Source organism: Geotrypetes seraphini, chromosome 9, assembly GCF_902459505.1.
Source record: "Geotrypetes seraphini chromosome 9, aGeoSer1.1, whole genome shotgun sequence".
In the NCBI taxonomy this organism is placed as follows: domain Eukaryota; kingdom Metazoa; phylum Chordata; class Amphibia; order Gymnophiona; family Dermophiidae; genus Geotrypetes; species Geotrypetes seraphini.
Genome location: NC_047092.1, coordinates 152642788 through 152663868, shown reverse-complemented (window position 1 = coordinate 152663868; position 21081 = coordinate 152642788). Strand labels below are relative to the sequence as shown.

Here is a 21081-nt window from a genome sequence, read left to right as displayed (position 1 = left end):
AGGAAAAAAGAAACATATAAGGCTTAAACAAAAGGAGGGGGAAGTTAATTGAGGGCCACAGGAGCAAGCTAGAGCTTAGGACGTAAGAGGGGGTGGTTATCATTACAATTCAAAGGCATCTTTGAATAGCAAGCTTCAAAATCTTAGCAGGCTCTTCACCAATCTACCTATCCGAGCACCTTGAAATTACTGGCCCCTCTCGTACCCGAAATACCTACCTGTTCTCCTTTCCCTCCCTGAAGGGCTGCCTTTACAAAAAAATTCCTTGACCGATCCCTAGCATTCCAAGCGGGCAAATGGAACAAATGCCTCTCCACTCTCATCTCCAATTCCCCCCACTATCTAACATTCAGGAAGTTAACTAAAACATACCTTTTTGACAAATTCCTCTGATTTATCTTCCCTCCTCCTCCCTTCTCTTCTGACCTCTCCCCCCCAGACACTTACCGCCTCACGTAACACCGCCATTTGTAACGCTGCTGTACCGAACTTATAACAAATGTAACTACCCTGAACATATAACCTAGCTGCCAAAATTTACTTCACCGTATACTTATTGTCTAGAATGTATAGGTAACTTGACCGAATATGTATCGTCTAAAATGTAAATGTAACACTAACGAAATTGTAACTTCGCTGTAAATGTACAGTCTTTTCATTTGTTAACCGCATAGAACTTCCATGGTAATGCGGTATACAAGAATAAAGTTATTATTATTATTATTTTAGGGCTCCTTTCAACTTGTCGAGATTTTTTTCCTCTCTTAAATGGGTGGGTAATGAATTGCAGATTAGGGGTGCTGTTACCGAAAATATGGTTGTGCGATGTGTATTGATTAAATTTAAAGATGTCACGAATAATAGACTTTGGGCAGTAGATCTAAGTCAGGGGTCTCAAAGTCCTTCCTTGAGGGCCGCAATCCAGTCGGGTTTTCAGGATTTCCCCAATGAATATGCATGAGATCTATGTGCATGCACTGCTTTCAATGCATATTCATTGGGGAAATCCTGAAAACCCGACCGGATTGCGGCCCTCAAGGAGGGACTTTGAGGACCCTGATCTAAGTGATCTGGCTGGTGTATGGGGAATGAGGATTTTATCAATGAAACTGGGGTCCTTAGCGATTTCATCTTTGAATGATAACAATGCTATTTTATAGGTTATTCTATACAAAATTGGGAGCCAGCGAGCTTTTTTTCAAGAGGAGGGGGTGACACTTTCAAGCGGGGGGTCAAACTTTCTTGATTTGGTGATTTTAATTGTGGTTTGTTTGGATCATTTGGAGTCATCTGAGTTCCTTCTGCAAGATACCTTTAAAATAAAGTTTCAAGTTTATTAGGATTTTATATACCGCCTATCAAGGTTATCTAAGCGGTTTTTACAATCAGGTACTCAAGCATTTTCCCTATCTGTCCCGGTGGGCTCACAATCTATCTAATGTACCTGGGGCTATGGAGGATTAAGTGACTTGCCCAGGGTCACAAGGAGCAGCGCGGGGTTTGAACCCACAACCCCAGGGTGCTGAGGCTGTAGATCCAACCACTGCACCACACACTCCTCGTTACCGTAGTCGAGTTTGGTTATTACAAGTGAATGAACCAGGGTATTCAAAGATGATGAGTCAAGAAAATTAGCCAGCGATCGAATCATTCTCAATCTGTAAAAACAGTTTTTTACTACTGTGCTGATTTGTTCGTGGTAACTTAGGGTCTCTTCTATTAAACTGCACTAGCAGTTTCTAGCGCGGGGAGCTGCATTGAAGGGCCCGCGCTGCTCCCGATGCTCATAGAGTTCCTATGAGTGTCGGAAGCAGCGCGGGCCATTCAGTGCAGTTCTCTGCGCTAAAAACTGCTAACGCAGTTTAATAGTTTGTGGTCAATAATCACGCCTAAAATTTTTACAGATGTGGGGAATTGCCGATGCAGATAGGAGAAGACAAAGAAATTCTGTCTTTCCATGGAATGAGTACAGATTTAGTTTTAGGAACATTCAATGACAACATGCTCTCACTTAGCCATAGGCTGATGCTTCCTAATTTTCGGATAATGTTGGCTATTTCATTTGTATTTGTCAGATCAAAGGGGTGGAGGAGTTGAATATCATTGACATAAGCAAATACTGAAAAGCCAATGGACTGACATAACGTCAGTAATGGTGCCAAAAAAAATATTAACAGGACCGCGGAAAGTTTTGATCCTTGAGGAGCAGTGACGTACCTAGCATATGTGGCACCCAAGGCCCATCATTTTTTGACACCCCCCCCATCTGTATGAAAAAACATGATTTTTAGTAACAATCCACATGTCACACAAGAGTGTACCTGGGAAAAGGCAGCATCTTACATACTGCAGTGAGCAGTACATCAATAAACCCATTGTAAAACTAAACAAGCCAGACTAGTACAGATCAATCCTACACAGTCAATCCTAACAGAAAACCATGACTTGTCGAACGCACAGAACACAGAAAACACCTTCGCCTAGTATGTAATCACAAACTAACCCCTACCTCTTTTACAAAACTGTAGTGTGGTTTTTAGCCATGGTGGTAACAGCTCAGATGCCAACGCTAAAAAACGCTCTACAGTTTTGTAAATGGGGAGATAGAATAAAAATACATAGACAAAGATTAAACTGAAGCACCAAGAAGCTGGACTCTGCATATAATGCAACACCACAGAAACAGCAATGCATCTCCCCTAAAGGAAAAAAAAAAAAAAAAAAAAAAATATATATAATTTTTTTCTACCTTTTCTTCTCTGGTTTCTGCTTTCCTCATCTTCTTGTCACTCTCTTCCTGTCATCCACGGTCTACCCTCTCTCTGCCCCTTCTATATGGCATCTTCTCTCCTATTCACTTTCCAGAAACGTTATGCCTCCCCCTTCCATCTCTCCCACACCCCCATGGTCTGGCATTTCACTCTCTTCTCTCATTTCCCCCCACTTCCATCAGCATCTGCCCCCTTTCTCACCCTTTACCACGCTTCCATACCACCCTGACCCCCTTTCTCACCCTTCACCATGCTTCCATACCACCCTGACCCCCTTTCTCACCCTTCACCACACTTCCATACCACCCTGACCCCCTTTCTCACCCTTCACCACACTTCCCCCCACTTCCATCAGCATCTGCCCCCTTTTGCACCCTTCACCACACTTCAATACCACCCTGACCTCTTTCTCACCCTTCACCATGCTTCCATACCACCCTGACCCCCTTTTTCTCCTTCCACCACCCTGCTATTCTTCTTCCTCTCTCCATCGAAATCAGCAAGTGCCGCGATGATTACTTTTGCTGCTGCTGCTTCGGAAGAGGTAAATGATGTCGGAGGGGGGCTGGGCCGGCAGAGGCAAGGTTCCGCGATGACTGTGGCTGCCGGTCCACCCCCCTCCAATGTCACTTACCTCTTCCGAAGCAGCGGCAGCAAAAGTATTCATCGCGGGACCTTCGTGCACTTCAGCGCAGCTGCCGACTCTGCTCTGGAATAAATACGGCAGCCACGCTGAGGTGCCGTTTTCAGCAGCGCGGAAGCTTCCAGACCCGGACGGCTGTGCACCCCCTTGGAGCGTGCACCCGGGGCGGAACTCCCCCCCTTGGAACGCCACTGTTGAGGAGTCCCATGATTATTTGTATAGGTGTTAGATGATGAATTATTAAATATTACTTTGGAGGTACAGTTTGAGAAGTAAGAACGAAACTAGTTGAATACTTGGTCACTAAGACCAACTGAAGACAATCTGTTCAGTAGCATATATGACTACAAGTCCCCTGTTCACCGTAGTCTGTCCAACATCTGTCTGTTCCTCACCCATACATTTTCATAAGTATTATAGGAGTACAGCACCAATGTAATAATACTTTATATCCATTTTTAATGAGAGTAGACATTCCCAGCCTCTTAGTTCATTTCCAGATTTCCTCCCACTCTCAAGGCCTTCCCTAACTCATCTTTCCATTCCAAATGACGTCTAGGCTAAAAGCCCACTTTCTTGAGTCTGCTTTTAACTACTATCTCCCACGATTTTGAGCCAATCAGGGCCTTAGACCCCTCCCAATGCATCCCAAGATGCATTGGGAGGGGGAAGGCCCATCATTCTGAACACACGGCCCTATTGGCTTCCCTCCTTCTGATATGTCATCCAAAGGTAGGAGGCTGTTGGGGTGGGGAGTCCAGGAATGTTGGGGAATGTCAGGGTCCAGGGATGTAGGGGGGGTGTTGGAGGGGTGTAGGACTCGGTGGCTCTTTTTTTTATTTGGTTAGTTTGGAGGTGTACTGGAGAGGATCAGTGCCTGGGAGGGAGGGAGAGAGGAATCTCCCTGCCAGTTCAGCTGATCCAGGCAAAGGGAATCCCTATCAAGTGAGCCGGCAGGAATCCCAGAAACTGGCTCAGCTGATGGGGATTCCCCTGCCGTGATCAGCTGATGGAAGTCCTCAATGTACTGTTTTTCCCTCATCTTTGGGTGGTGGGAGGGGATTGGTGACCACAGGAGAAGTTAGGGGGGGATCATGCCTTAATCCCTCCAGTGGATATCTGGTCAGTTTGGGCAGCTTTGGAGCACTTAGATGGAACTAAAGCAGGTCTAACTGCTGGCGTCTAAATTCCATCTAGGATATCCTGGGAAAGCTTTGATTATGGCTGAGGACATCCAGGTCTAAGCCTGCCCGATGTCCACCCATAGCACATCTCCCAACATGCCTTTTCGAGATCTGTACGCACAGTGGCCTAGAAGTGCTGCTGGGTGTCCAGAAAATCAGTTTCGATTAGTGGTACCTGGATGTCCTGGCTTGCTATTAGGACGTTCAGGTGCCGACTTGGGCTGGCTTTTGGACATTTCAAAGTTTTGATTATGAGCCTCTTAAGTCTAGATTCACTAAATCCCATTTACCTTTCCGATCCGTGTCCGATCCATGGCCGAGTCTTCCCCAGCGACCGATTCAGTAAGCCTCTTCATGCAAATGAGTTCAGTCGGAGGCACACCCCACAGCGACTGCATGGATCGCTGTAGAGGGATCCTGACACATGCGCAGACCATCTTCTTTGCCTGTAGATGGTCTGTGTATGATCTTCCCGCAAGGAAGAGCTGGAAACTACTTTTTTTTTTTCATGAGCTGAAACTTTTTACTTTTTGCTGTCCACGCAAGGAAGAGCTGGAAACCTTTACTTTTTCGCGAGCCTGTGGTTTTAAAACCAAGGGCTCGCACTGCGGGGAAAGGTGACAGAGAGCAGGAAAGTTTGATAGACACTGCTTTTGCTGTCACAAAAGTCCATGTAGACAGCTACTATGGGAGCAGGAAAGTCCTGGCTCATCAGGGGCGACAATTACAGAAGAGTCGGGGCAGCAGAGATCAGGAGATGTGCCTCAGCTGGTTGCTTACTTTTCAGGGGACCATAGGAGAAAATGCTCAGGAGAGTCAGCAGTGACGTGAGCGACTGGTCCTCAGCAGTCCCTTCTTTTTTGACCAGGCAGCCCAGTCGGTGTTCCTGAAATTGTTTTGTGAATCGCGTCCTTCCTACTTTGCATACTGTCCCCCCCTCATTTACATGCGCTGATTGGATTGGGCGCGGATCGGATCTGGAGTAAGGTTAGTGAATCGGGTTGGGGTTGCAAACTGTTCGGAACACAATCGGTGTCCTTAGTGAATCTAGCCCTTAGTGTTCTCTTATGCTCAGGAGCTGCATTAGAAATATGGGATTTTCTTTGTATTTCCTAATTTATTCTCAAGTGTTATTAGTTGAAGTGCAAACAAAAAAAAATTAAAAAGTAGACACTTCCTGAAAGTCAGGGCCGCCATCAGGGCAGTACTACCAGTCCTGCATTCAGGGGCCCGGAGCTGACAAGGGGCCCGGGCTCCCCCAGGGTCCTAGGCCACAGTTCTTCAACCGCCGGTCCGCGGACCGGTGCCGGTCCCAGTGGCGTACCTAGGGGGGGGGGGGGCGGTCCGCCCCAGGTGCACAGGAGAGAGCTGGACGGGGGACCCGCGGAGTTCAATATATCTTGAGCCGCGAGGCTCGTCTTCTGTTCCTTCCTGCCCTGCCGCTCACATATAGCCGATTGCAAGTGTTCCCCGATGTCAGCGCTGACGTCGGAGGGAGGGCTTAAGCAAAGCCTGCCCTCTGACGTCAGCGCTGACGTCGGAGAATGGGCTTAAGCAAAGCCTGCCCTCTGACGTCAGCGCTGACGTCGGAGAATACTTCCGGTCGGCTATTTGTGTGCGGCAGGGCAGGCAGGAAACAGGAGACAAGCCTCTCGGCTCGAGCTCCGTTTTGCTGAGAAAGTTGCAAAGATGGGCTGGGAGGCAAACGCGGAACACAAAAGGGGGGAGGGAGTGCATTTTGGACACAAGGCATGAACTTGGGAGAGAGGAAGGGAGGGAAAGAGATGCTGAGGTTGGGGATGGAATGGGTTTTTGGACACAGAAGACATGGACTTGGGAGAGAGGAAGGGAGGGAAAGAGATGCTAAGGTGGGGGAGTGAATGGGTTTTTGGACACAGAAGGCATGGACTTGGGAGAGAGGAAGGGAGGGAAAGAGATGCTGAGGTGGGGGATGGAATGGGTTTTTGGACACAGAAGGCATGGACTTGGGAGAGAGGAAGGGAGGGAAAGAGATGCTGAGGTGGGGGAGGGAATGTGTTTTTGGACACGGCATGGACTTGGGAGAGAAGAAGGGAGGGAAAGAGATGGTTGTGTACACGGGGAATAGAAGAAAGGAGAATTTTTGGTCATAGGGAGGGAGTGAGGTACAGATAGTGGCATACCAAGGTGGGGGAGGGTGGGGGGTGGTCCGCCCCGCCCCGGGTTTACGTCCCAAGGGGGTGCACAGCTGGCCACCCTGCAGTGTTCTCCCTAGGCCGGCAAACTGTGGCTCTTTAGCCACTTGAGTGCCACTGCCGCCATCGGGAACAGGCCGGCGCCAAGTTCTTCCTGCTTTTCCCTGTGGGGCCGACCAACTCTCGCCACTCGCGTCAATTCTGACGTCGGAGAGGACGTTCTGGGCCAGCCAATCGCTGCCTGGCTGGCCTAGAACGTCCTCTCCGACGTTAGAATTGACGTCGGGTGGCGAGAGTTGGTCGGCTCCGCGGGGAAGAGAAGCAGGGCGAACTCGGCGCCGGCCTGTTCCTGATGGTGGCAGTTGCAGCCTATTCCCCAGTGGCAGTGGCAGCATTTTCCCAATGGTTGTGGCATAGGGGAGGGCAGGGAGAAAGAAAGAAAGAAAGAAAGGGAGCAGGGTGAAACAAAGAAAAATGGGGCACGGAGAGAGAGAGAAAGACAGACATACAGAACGAAAGAGGGTGTGGAGAGAGAAAGAAAGAAGGGGGCAGGGTGAGAGAGAGAGAAAAAATAGACATACAGAAAGAAAGGGGGGTATGGAGAGAGAGAAAAAGAAAGAAGGGGCAGGGTGAAACAAAGAAAAAGTTTGGGGAGGGAATGAGGTCTGGAGGAGAGGAAGCATACAGGAGGCTGAAAGAAGGGAAGAAATATTGGATGCACAGTCAGAAGAATAAAGTGCAACCAGAGACTGATGAAATTACCAAAGGTAGGAAAAATGATTTTATTTTTAATTTAGTGATCAAAATGTGTCTGCTTTGAGAATTTATATATGCTGTCTATATTTTGCACTATGGCCCCCTTTTACTAAACCGCAATAGCGTTTTTTAGCGCAGGGAGCCTATGATCGTTGAGAGCAGCGTGGGGCATTCAGCACAGCTCCCTGCGCTAAAAACCGCTATCGCGTTTTAGTAAAAAGGGAGGGGGAATATTTGTCTATTTTTGTATAGTTGTTACTGAGGTGACATTGCATAAAGTCATCTGCCTTGACCTCTTTGAAAACCCGCGGAATAAAAATGATAATTAACATTTTCTCTGCGTACAGCGTGCTTTGTGTTTTAAAAATTTTATTGTTGGTAGATCATTTTGACTTGGCCACAAAGGTAAGGGGGAGGGAGGGAGGGGAGCTGCTGAAAGACATCTAGTAATCCTTGCAGGCTTGACTGTGCAGGGAATTATTTTTGTAAAATCATGTTTTGTTATGTGACTGGCATTATCTAGACTTTAATTTCTATGAATGAATAGAATGAAAATGATATAAATTACTTGCTTGTTTTTATGTGCGTGCGCTGAAGGAAAGTGGAGAGAGAGTGGGCTGAGGATGCTGAAGGGAAATGGGGAAGAGAGAGTGGGGAGAAGACGCTGATTTATAAATTGACAATTGTACAGAATATTGTTTCTTTTTTATATTCATCCATAGCTGCATGTTAATGATGTGCTCATATGCACTTATTTATCATCATAACATATACATCATCATTAACATGCAGCTGTGGATGTGTAAGGACAGGCTGAGGAGAATGGATGGGAAGGAAGGAAGGTACACATATCAACATATCGTACATTTTTAACATGCATGATGCAGCTATAGGCAAGCTGAGGAGGATGGGATCATACAGATGTGTATGTTCAGATATGCGCTCAGATGTGTAGTTTTTTCTGATATATTTATTAAGCTTACAGTATTTATAAAAACACATTTAATACTTGTTACAAAAAATATTGTGCAATTGTGATCTACTTCTGGCCTACAAAGGTCAAAAGAAATCCTTAACTGAGATTTTACATTCAAAAGTGAATTATATCTACTAGCACTATTATTTATTAGTTATTTATTATGCAGATGTTTGTTAGTTTGTTATTAGTTCAGTATTAGACATATGTTAGTTTAGAATAGATAGGTATAGATTAGTTTAGTTTAAATTAGGTTAGGGCCCTGCTGAAAGAGTCTACCTTGACATGGTTGCAGAGAAAAGTATGTGTGTATTCGGCCCATGGAAGAAGAGGGGGTCAGGGGGGGGGAAGGGGTGCGTGAGGGGCCCAAAGGATTGCTCAGTAAGGGGCCCAGAAATTTCTGATGGCGGCCCTGCTGAAAGCTATTATTATTAAACAGGGTTTTTTGCTTGAGTGACTTCTTATAAACTTACACATATTCCATTGTGAAAGTTTATTCTCTTTATTTATTTTAATTTTGAATGTAAAAGTCAAGTGTTCTGAATATTTCAATGCATCGTTTGAGGAGGAAAGAGAGCTCTTTGACAGGATGATGATGCATACAAAGGGCAAGGCAATTACTCTTTTGACTGAATCACAAAATATTTGTGATGGCCCACACTTGGGAATTCTTAGTGTGATGGCATTTTGATTGTAAGAACGATTTCATTAAAAAAATCATGCACTTCAATACAAGGACTGTTTTGATGTTCTCCAGAGAACTGCTACTTTTGCTGGAAATGTGATGTCTGCATTGTGGGTTGCTTGTTTGTTTTTTTTGGGGGGGAGGAAACATTTGTGAGACTCCTCTTGGTTCCATCAGCAAATCCACCTAAATGTTACTAATTCAACAGTTACAGCCCTATATTTGCCAGGTCTCCCCTCCATCGCCTGGGGCTTTGAATGCTGCCTTTGCAGTAAGCCCAGCTCTGGCCGGCTCAGAACAGACATCCTTTGAACCAGGAAGCTTTTAGAAACGTGAGTGCAGATAAAAGCCCAAATGGCCCATCCAGCCTGTACAGTACATGGAAATGCACAGACTTTTCTATCTGAGGCACTGGGCTTGCTGGCAAGCCGCTTCCTTTACAGCAAAAAATCCATTACAATACTTATTTTGCTTTTTTTTTTTTTTTTTTCTTGTTGCTTCAGGCTAAGTTTTCATAAATGAGACACAGGTCTCAAAGGTTTAAGTTATCATAGTTAAAGTGCATGTTTCAATGAAAAAGATTATTGTTTCCTGAAGCATTTCTGTGGCATTCACTATACAGTATCTGATTAGTAAGTACTTTTTCTGAAGATGGACCCACGATAACCTATTTCTTTATTCCAAAGGCACAAAACAATAAAATACTAATTTTTAATCTTTTTGTGGAACTCTGAGGCCCATGGTACTAAGTACTCGCACAACCTGCAAGCTGAGTTTCTAAGGTAAATTGCTCATTACATTTCTTCATGAAAATCCGGTTCATAGACAAAAACCGCCGAAGACAAAGGCGCGCGCCGACAACTGAGCGCAAGACGGAATCACGCACAGAAGAAAAAAAGTGTTTTTAGGGGCTCCGACGGGGGTTTTTGTTGTGGAAAACCCCCCCCCCCACTTTACTTGATACAGATCGCGGCGGCGTTGTGGGGGGTTTGGCGGGTTGTAACTGCCCTCATTATACTGGAAACTTAACTGTTTCCCTGTTTTTTAGGGAAAAAGTGAAGTTTTCAGTAAAATATGGGGGGGTTACAAACCCCCAAATCCCCCACAACGCCCCCACAATGTGGCGAGATCTGTATAAAGTAAAGTGGGGGGGTTCTCCCCCCACACTCCCCATCGGAGACCTTTAAACAGTCATTTTCTTCAGCGCGCGCCTCCGCGTTGCGCTCAGTTGTCTGCGCGCGCCTTTGTCCCGGCACGCTTTTGACCTGACACCGAAAATCCTATGGTAGTCAGTTATGAAAGGTCAAATTTTCAAATGGATTCTTTATTAGGGGTTACCATATTTTAGTCCGGAAAACCCTGGACACATGACCCTGTCCCGTTCCGCCCCAGGCCCTCCCCGTTGTCTGACCCTGTAAATGCGCTTTTCAGATGTTTCAATTTTACTAATAGGGGTCATAAAACATAAGTGGCTGCCATCACTGCTTAAGGGTTCACAAAATAGCTTGTGCAACCTACCCTTACATTTATGTTTCTCATTCACATAGAACAAAAGAATTGACCCTAATGTCTCCACAGACCAAAAGTCCCAAGAGAAACAAAAACCCACTGTGGAGAAGTGATGCTCCTGAGATGGACTTTATTGATATTAGAACCTAACAAACCACATACAAAAACTCTATGACTCAATCTGCTGAGAGCCTTGGACCCTGGACCCTGGAATGTCTTCCTAAGTGGTCCCTGTAAGTCCTAAGGTAAGGATTTGTGGATAAATTGAACAGTCCAAATGTACTAGTTCGAAGAAACTCCACTTGAGAGAAGGGCTCGGTTGACCAAATGAATGACTGATTAGTTGATCCTGATCTTACCTGTCAATCAGTTTGACATGTAGTGTACCCATTATACTACTGTCGCTGCAAGACATCCAAGTTAAGCCCGCCCATAGCATGCCTCCAAGTTCAAGTTCAATTTATTTAATATACCGCAAATATAAAACCAGGGTTACAATCTAAGCGGTTTACAATGAATATAAATTGGTGAGGGGAAAACAATACATAAAACAAACTTTGTAACACTTAAAGGATAAAAACCAAAAAGTTACATTACAATAAAATTTGCGTAGGAAAAGGGAAAACCATAATAAATTTATCCTAAAAAATAAAAGGAAGTTTAAAATATTAAAAAAACTATGAGGAAAATGCTTGAGAAAAGTAGAATGCCTTCAATTGAGCTTTAAATGTGATGAACAATTTTTCTTCATGAAGATAAATGCGAAGAGTTCCAAAGAGTGGGCGCCATAATTGAAAATGAAAAGTTGATTTGATGAACGAAGAGATGTCCGTGCTGTATAATGAACTAAAAAACTGTGCAAAAAAGAAGGGAGCCCAGAGGACAAAATTAAAAAAAGAGATATTGTATTTATATGGGATTCGATAAGCAATAGGAAGAATGTGTTCCGCTTAAAGAAGTAGAGTCACATGGTTGAATTATGAACATCCATATAATAATCTAACTGCAGTGTTTTGAACTAACCGTAAACGATGTAACTGATAATTTGGAAGACCAATCAGAATTGAATTGCAGTAATCAAGTTTAGATAAAACTAGAGAATGAATCAATATACGAAGAGAACTTTGTTGAAGAAAATGAACGAACAGAACAAATTTGTCGTAAAGCAAAAAATGCTGAAGAAACAACTTTAGAAATATGGGTATGAAAAGATAACGTATTATCTAGTGTTTCTCCCAAAATTTTAGTAGTTGTTATAAATGCAAGCGAAACACCATTCATGCTGAAATTTGGAGGATTAGGATGTGGTATATCTAAGGAGAAAAGCATTACTGTAGTCTTTTTAATTTGTTTAATGTTAACCAGTCTGCAATATTATCCAATGTGGCAGAAACGGTGGAATATTCGGAAGACAAATGAGAATCTAAAGGAATAAGCAGTTGTATATCATCTCTAGTTCAATATTTTATATTAGTATTTGCACAAAATTCAGAACAATACCTTATAACATGAGTCATATGTATATATAAAAGAAAGAAAGAAGAAACATTACAAACAACAATTAACATTTACTCATTAATACTATCAAAAATACAACAAGACTGTATGGATGTATATCATCTGCATAAATGAAAAAAGTAAATCCAAGAGACTGAAGAAGAGTTAAAGGTGTCAGAAAAATATTAAAGAGAATAGGCCCAAGAGCAGAACCCTGGGGAACACCTTGAAAATGCATTTGAATATTGTACAGCACGCCTCCTGGAACTCTGAACACACAGCAAGCAAAACGCCTTGCTAGACATCCCAAAAAACTGCTTCAAAAATCGGCACTTGGGGATCCCAGCTATTAGGACTTATAAGTGCCGACTTATGACAATTTTTGGACATTTGTAATTTCTGATTAAGAGCCCCATAGGCACCTGTCAATTAATGGTGCCTTTGATGTTGGTCCTGTCATGCTGGGTTCAATTCCCACTGCAGCTCCTTGTAGCCTTGGGCAAATCACTAAACGCTTCACTGCCCTAGGTACAAAAAACTTATGTGAGCCCACTAGGGACAGGTACCTGCATATAATGTGGACAGAACTTCGTACCTCTAGTAGAGCTATAAAAATGAGGAGGAGGAGTATTATGTGGTGCATACCTTTTGATTGCTTTCCTGCTAAGACGTCTAGAAAATGCAACACATATGTCTTTGGTCTCCAATGTTTCTTAACAAATAGTGGATCAATCTAGACTCCTGAAGAAGGCACATTTGGCTGAAACATGGACTGTGTCAGGTCTTCCATATTGGTTTAATCGCTGTCTATTTTGGATGAATATTTTTGCACAGTAGTTATGGATATATATTTTGGAGGAATGATTAAAATATGTATGGAAATATCATAATTGTGAATTTAATCGTAATGCATATCTATTTGTTTTATATTATTGTATATTTACTTGTTTCCTTCAATAAAATGTTATAACATAAAAGCTACAGCCTCAGCACCCTGAGGTTGTGGGTTCAAACCTACACTGCTCCTTGTGACGCTGGGCAAGTCACTTAATCCGCCCATTGCCCCAGGTACATTAGATAGATTGTGAGCCCACCCGGACAGACAAGTAAAAATGCTTGAGTACCTGAACAAATTCATGTAAACCATTCTGATATCCCTTGGGAGAACGGTATAGAAAATTGAATAAATAAATAAAATATATAAATAAAAGAATTGCTATAATAATTCTGTTGTGTTCATCTGGATACTGTGCTGTATTTTCCCACTGAGTTGTGGGGCATACCTTTAGATGTCAGCTTAATGAAATACCCCATAAGTACATAGGAGCCCCATAAGTACATAAGAGCCATAAGATAAAACCAGAACTGGATTAGCCAGTTCTTCATGACATGGTCAGGTGTCAACTCTAATTATAAGGCCCTCCTTTATCCATAAAAACATAAAGAAAATTAGGTCCTATACAGGAGAGAGGCATTCTTTATTCCCATTCCCCTTCGTGTATTTTGTAATTCATTTGTAATCAGTGGTGTACCAACAAGTGAGGTACGAGGAGGCCATGGCCCCAGGCACCAGCCTGAAGGGAGTGCTGGACGAAGAACTGTAAGATCAAAACATTAAAAGCATAGGGTTAGCTCCCTTAACATTTGATTTTCTTTATTTACCATGAGCTTATAGTCGTGAAAAATGTGAATAATTCATATATGAACTAAAGAGACTCCAAATCTCATCTGTCAGAAGGAGCTGTGCTTCCCTAGATCATGAATCTAATCTAGTCTGTAATTTGTGTATCGCGCTATACCTACAAAGTTTCAAGGTGACTCACAGCGAGAAATGGAGCACACTTTAGATCATTGCAAAAATCTAAGGAGGGCAGTGCAATTGAACTTTTCAGGGCATTACATTATGAACATTACTGAAATCTAAAGAGACAATTGCAATACAAAGATGCACTAAGAGTCAATTAAGACCTTGGGATTACTTAAGGCAAGGATTGCTTCTCCGAGAGGAGAAGGAGGTACTGTACAGTAGGTCTGTTGGCGGTACATTAAAAGAGCAATTGGAGGAGAAGTAGAGAACTGCAAGAAATTTAAAAGGATAAGACAACGAAATCATGAGAAGTAATCTCTTACGGTCATTAGCTGAAGTGTGGCTGAGTACGGTTTCAGTTGCAATTGTTAATTAGTGTTTAGCTGAGAACTAGCGTGGTAAAGGAAGAAGCGTTCGGTGTACATGCAAGTTGGACTTAGTTACTAGTAGAGCACATGGAGTCGAAAAGAAGGGTCTTTAGTTTCTTACGAAATGTGGTGCAGTTGAATTCTGTCCTGACAGTTCCGGTGTTGCTTGATTTTGGTGGTTAATGTCAATAACAGGATCTCTATGCTGTGATCTGAGCGGAATCCAAATTGAGTAGGATGGAGGCAAGAATGTTCTTCAGCTTAGGCAGAGAGCTGACCTACATTTAAGGCGCTGGTTTTAAGAACAGCCATGATTCTACAAACGGTGCTGATGTGTGATTGACACGTGACCAGCAGCCATTTATAGGTGGCTGCCGTTACTGGCACTGTTTATAGAATCCAGGCCAAAATGGCTTCATCCAGTCTAATCTAATCTTCAATTTATATACTGGATCATTTCCATAAGGAGCTGAATTCGGTTTACAGTACATTAAAAAGAAGAACATACTAATAGACTGTATAGAAAGGATGTTATTAGTTAAGATTAGATAGATATTAAAGGTTAACATAAAATATACTTAATTACTGTTCATCAACTAATAATCTTAGACAACTATTGTGTGAACAACCAGGTTTTAAAATTTTTTTCGAAACTGATGTAATTGACCTAACAATCTTAAAGAATCTGGAAGTCTATTCCACATTTCTACCAATTTAAATGCTATAAATTTACTAAGCTTCCAAGCACATTTAAGTCCTTTTGAAGATGGAAATGACAATTTATACATTGTTGTAATCCTTGAATGGCAAGATATAATAGCATTCCAACTAAGAGGGATTGAAGGATCAAATATTCCATAGAGGAATTTAAAAACAACACATGCACACTTGAAATGTATCCTATGATGAACCAGAAGCCAATGAAGTTTTCTCAACAATGGGGATACGTGATCATACTTTTTCTTTCCAAAAATAAGTTTAACCGCTGTATTCTGTATCAACTGGAGTTGATCTAAACTACTCTGCTTAATACCCAGATAAACAGAGTTACAATAGTCCAACTGAGCAAGCACAGTGTATTGTACCAATAGTGAGTAATGTCCCTAATTTTTCTCAGCATACGCAGACTGAAAAAGCATTTCTTTGCCAAAGAATTTATCTGGTTACTAAAAGTAAGGGAAGAATCCATAATAATACCCAAGACTCAAGAGGTAAAGTCAAGTTGTAATGTGATACTTCACTTCAGTACAACATTAACAAGGAGAATTTCTAATCTAGGTCCAATCCAAAGCTTTTCATAGGAAGAACCTAAAGTTACAGGGGAGCAGTGAAAGTCAACTTTGTATAACTCTATATGCTTTACTTGACTGGGTAAACAGATAAGACGTACACTGTGGCTGAATCTTCATGTAGAGTATAATGTCAATGGCTAATTTATACATACAAATCAATATAGGTGGAATCCTGCTGAAAATTTGTCTAAGTCTCTTTAACCTGTCAAAGGCCTTCCTTAGAGTTATTGTGCATCTTTGCCTTCCGAACAGCAAATTACAGCTTTATTTGGATTTATGAACCATCTTTACGACAAGATTCACCCAAGGTCCCAGGTTTATTATTTGCCTGCAAAAAATCAAGTTCAACGTCAAGTGATTAACAACCAGGAAGTATTAGATGTATCAACTTTACTTGAGACATCAGATAAAGAAATGGCGACTCCGGCTACATTAATCTTAATGGTGGCTCTTCAGCCAGACAAAGCATGGATTCTGAGATTATTCTTCAAAAATAGACAAAAATAATTTCTTGGACTTAAAATTCAGATGTTTCCCGATCTCTCACGTGAGACGCAGAAGCGCCGACGTAAATTTCTTCTTTTGAAACCAGATGTCTTAGCTTTAGGGAGGAATTGAGGGAAGTATAGTACAAAGATTCAAAAATATCACTCCAAAACAAAAGCACCACACAAGCCAAGAAAGCTAGCTTATTACTTAAGCGAAAGAAAAGCCTCAGACAAACGGAGAGGTGTACCCACACTCTTCTACCCAAGCATCATAGGCAAAAAACTTTTGCACAAGTTTAAAGTTAGCAGGTGGGAGAATAATTAATGGTAAAAACCACTGAACACAAACAGGCCAGGCCGACGATCGTTTTGTGGCCGGTAACCACAGTGCTTTGAAAGTTGTGGTTGAAAGCAACAGTTAGGATCTGCGTACTGTAAGTAGTTGAATGAGCTTTTGCTCTTTTTCAACTTTCAGCAGGTGAGCAATTTCATTTCCCTTTTGGGTTTGTGTTTTGTGTTTAGCCTGGATTTGGCGCTAAGGCCCTGAAGCAGTGGTTACCGGCCATGAAACGATCGTCGGCCTGGCCTGTTTGTGTTCAGTGGCTTTTACCATTAATCATTCTCGTCTGTTTTTTGCACCCACCTGCTAACTTTAAACTTGTGCAAAAGTTTTTTGCCTATGATGCTTTGGTGGAAGAGTGTGGGTACACCTACCTCTCCGTTTTGTCTGAGGCTTTTCTTTCGCTTAAGTAATACGCTAGCTTTCTTGGCTTGTGTGGTGCTTTTGTTTTGGCGTGATATTTTTGAATCTTAGCTTTAGGGGCTACATTCTATTTATGACACCCTTGTAAGTGTATAGTATATCACCGTGAAATCAAGTATGTTTTCTTTGAACTGTTTCAGTTAACTAACTTCTTTTCATTATCCCGTCTGGAGAAAGAAATTTATTAACTCTTTAGATTAAATTAGGCATTAGCTCTCAGCCCTACAGCCTTATATACTTTGAACTTTTACTTCTATTTCTCGCTTTTTATTAATCTTGGATCCATTTGTAGGACTTGAGTAAAGTTAAACATATATATGTTCTTTTTTTTTTCATTTGATTGTTGAAATGTTAATTTTGATGGAACTTGATGGAACTTATGTTTAGCTTCTTTCTGTACAAGTTATTATGCTTGATTTTGAAGCTTGAAAATGATGATAAATAAATAAGATTCACCCAAGGTGGTATACGGCAGGAACAGCTTGATATGAAACTTATAATTCTAACAGCATTACAATTGTGAAATGTGCAAACATATCCATAAATACAGTTAATAAGATTAACTTGCAGTTGGCAAGTTGAATCTTAGAAATATGAGTAACATGATTCAGTATCAAAAATATACAGATTAAACAGTATTGTAGAACAATCGTATTATGTTTTCTGTAAAGTGTGGAAAGTACCACACATTAACAGGTTAATGTAGCAGAGGCCAGAGTAGAATCTGAGCGAGCACCAGTCTGTGATCACCAGTGTATGGTAAATACATGCACTAAATGGCAGATGACTTTAAGCCAGTCTAGTTAACAAAGAACAACCAGTAGAACTGCTGTGAAGCAGAGTTGAGGAGCGATATGTTTGACTATCTGTCTTTTCTTTGACAGGCTGATAATGTATGGCTTTGTAAAGGTCATGATGCAGGTTGGCCAAATAAAAAGTGGCGACTTTCACTTCACTGACTGTTTGTTTTTTGGCTCTTTGATGTCTGCTACTGACCCAGGTAACTATTTTAAAATACAGTACCTTTGTCAATTTTATTTATCATTGGAATGCATAGAGCAGTGGTTCGTAATAGAGAATGACACGGGGACAAATTTGTCCCTGTCCTCACAGGAACTCAATTTCCCTGTCCCGTCCCCTTGAGTTTTGTCACTGTCCCTGTCCCGTTCCTGTAAGCTCTGCCTTAACCGCAAAAGCCTCGAACACTTAGGATTTTAAAGTGTTTGAGGCTTGTGCAGATGAGGACGGAGCTTAGGCATTGGTGGAATGAGGCATTATGACATCACAATCTGAGCTCTAGAATGTTGCTACTTATGATTTCAAAGTGTTTGAGCCTTGTGCAGATGAAGATGGAGCTTGCAGGAATGGGGCAGGGACAGGAAAAGAACAAGCAGGGACGGACAGGAAAATGAGTTCCCATGGGGACGGGGAAAAATTTGTCCCCATGTTATTCTCTAGTTCTTAACCTAGTTCTCAGGGCACACTACCCTCCGCATTAAATTTTTTTAGAATTTTCTGTACACTTCTCCCTCCGTATTCACGGTTTCTGTATCTACGATTTCACTTCGCAATTTTTCAGCCGCTGACTCTGCCCCCCCCCCCCCAAACTTTATCACTAAAGTTTTTTCCTTTTACTGTACAGTACCAATAAAAAGTTTATCACTTACCATTACTGTAACTCAGAAAATCGCTGCTTCCATGTTGCACTGAGACAAACACTGCTTCCCAGCATCCCTAGAGAGAAAGGCTTTTTCCCAGCATGCATGAAATTGCTGTTTGCCTGCCCTGAAATCACTGCTTGGTTGCCCTGAAATCGCTGGTTATTCGTGGTTTCAATAGTAAAAACGATGTCATTTTCTCAAAACCGTGAATAACATATAAAAAAAGTTATTTGTGGGTTTTTTTTCATATTCGTGCCTATTGCCAGAACGCATTCACCGCGAAAATGGTGGGAGAAGTGTATAGTGGAAGAAAGGAGCCTGGTCCACAACAAAAGCATGCCTATGACGTCCTCCAAATAATCCCGATTACAACTAGTCCTTATTTTGAAATTTACAAATATAAATATCCACCAACAATTATAAAGATCATCCAGGTGTTATAAAACATTTTGCAGAGTTATTGGAGACAGACGAACCCCCATGTGTTGAAGTTTACACCCATTTGGTACAACCCAATATATAGGTTGTTGTAAACAAGTAAAATGAAGAATCTGGCAACTATGTTGCATCTGATCCCTACTTCTGCTTCTTAGTGCAGCGAAGAGGGGTTTGTGAAGGTAGATGGGGGGAGGGGGGTGAAGATTTAGACAGAGAGGGATGGCGGGAAGATAAAAGGAGAATTGGACATGGGGGAGGGGAGGAAAGACATGCTGTACTGGGGAGGTGGGAGGGAGAGATGTTGGACATGGGAGCGGAGGGGGGAAGATGGAGAACTTTATTTTTGACTGCGGGTGCTGGTGGGGCCCTTAAGATTTTTTTGTCTCAGGCCCGGCTTTTTCATTTGGCAGCCTCACATAGAGCTGGGTTGAGTGTTAGCATCTAAACGCTGCAGAAATGCGTGAAACTTACAGTACAGTGCTCCCCCGATATTCGCAGGGGTTCCATTCCAGGCATATGGGCCTGGGTCCCCTTCTCTGCAGTCCACTGCACTGTCCACCAGAGACCTGCTTGCAGCTCTACTAGGACTGGCCATAGTATTTGCAGCTGTCATAGATAGGGTTACCAGACATCCGGATTTCGCCGGACATGTCCTCCTGGGCGGCTTTTCAAAATCCGGTAATCTTGAGCTGTAGGGCATTCATGCATGTGGTGTCATCATGTGGCGTCTGCGCATGCGTGGACGTCCTGCCTGACAAAAGCAGGCAGCGGGGTTGGAGCGGGACTGTGGTGTGATGGGGCAGGGATGGGTAGAACTGGGCGGGCCCGGGGGTGAGTCTAGGGCAGGGATCTCAAAGTCCCTCCTTGAGGGCCGCAATCCAGTCGGGTTTTCAGGATTTCCTCAATGAATATGCATGAGATCTATGTGCATGCACTGCTTTCAATGCATATTCATTGGGGAAATCCTGAAAACCTGACTGGATTGCGGCCCTCAAGGAGGGACTTTGAGACCCTTGATCTAGGGGATTCAGATTTTCTAAACAGAAAATATGGTAACCCTAGTCCCAGAGCAGGTACTATTTTGAGGCCCTCAGTATGTTTATCATAATCACAAAAGTAAAATAAAAACAGTTTCTTGATCAAGTTTAGCTATAAATGACAATATTATTATTTAGACTTAACCAAAAGGAAAGATTTATAAACTATAAAGAGTTTTACCTCATGCAAAATTGTCATTTTTTTTCAATAAGACTTTAACTAATTTTTCTGAGGCCCTCCAAGTACCTACAACTCCAAAATGTGGCCCTGGAAAGGGTTTGAGTTTGAGACCACTGTCCTAGAGACAGATATGTACTATTTCATGCAGATATTTGAGAGGTGGGAAAGAGTCAATGAACACTGGAGGAGTGGGGGGGGAGGCATAATTTCATCCCTCCAGTGATCGTCTGGTCAGTTTGGATACTTTTTGGCCCTTATTCATTTTAAAAACAGGTCTAGCCCAAAACATCCAAATTGTGCCTTGGACATTTTGTAACATGTTTGATTATCACCATAAAACGTTCGAGTGTTAAGCCCACCCCTAATCCCACCCAAAATGTGCCTCTAATATGCCCCCTTAAGATTTAGACATACTGGAGACAAAACGACCAGAAAGACATCTAAAAAGTCAGTTTCGGAAAATGCCTACGTAGACGTTTTGACTAGTAAGATGCCCAAGTGACGGTTTATGCCATCTTTTGAACATCCATCTTTTTTGATAATGAGCCCCATAATAACTGTAATTTAAAAAAAAAAAAACAAAAGCAGTGTGTAGGAAGAACTTTTTGGGAATCCTTGTAAGTGTACTTTATGATAACAGCTAGTTTCTTGTTAAGAAACAGCATATGACTGATTTGGTATGGAACCCCTGTCCTCTCTGAAGTGCATTTTTGGTCTAATTTTAAAAGGACAAGAATGAAAGTTAAGTGTTGAACTTTATGGAAGCATAAAAGCTTCAAAATACTTACTATAGACACAGGTCAGGTAGATAATTGCTATTTGGAGTTGCCATGACTACTGTTACAGAGAAG

The 21081-nt window shown here is 42.3% G+C and overlaps 1 protein-coding gene across 4 annotated transcripts in view; it reads left to right on the top strand.

Moving 5' to 3' along the window:
- Positions 1-21081, top strand: part of SLC9A9 (solute carrier family 9 member A9) — a 463721-nt gene that overhangs the window by 127574 nt on the left and 315066 nt on the right. For all 4 annotated transcript variants that reach the window (XM_033958486.1, XM_033958485.1, XM_033958487.1 and 1 more), the window contains exon 5: positions 17798-17913. In XM_033958486.1, the coding sequence (XP_033814377.1) occupies positions 17798-17913 (116 nt within the window). The remainder of the gene's footprint in view (positions 1-17797; positions 17914-21081) is intronic.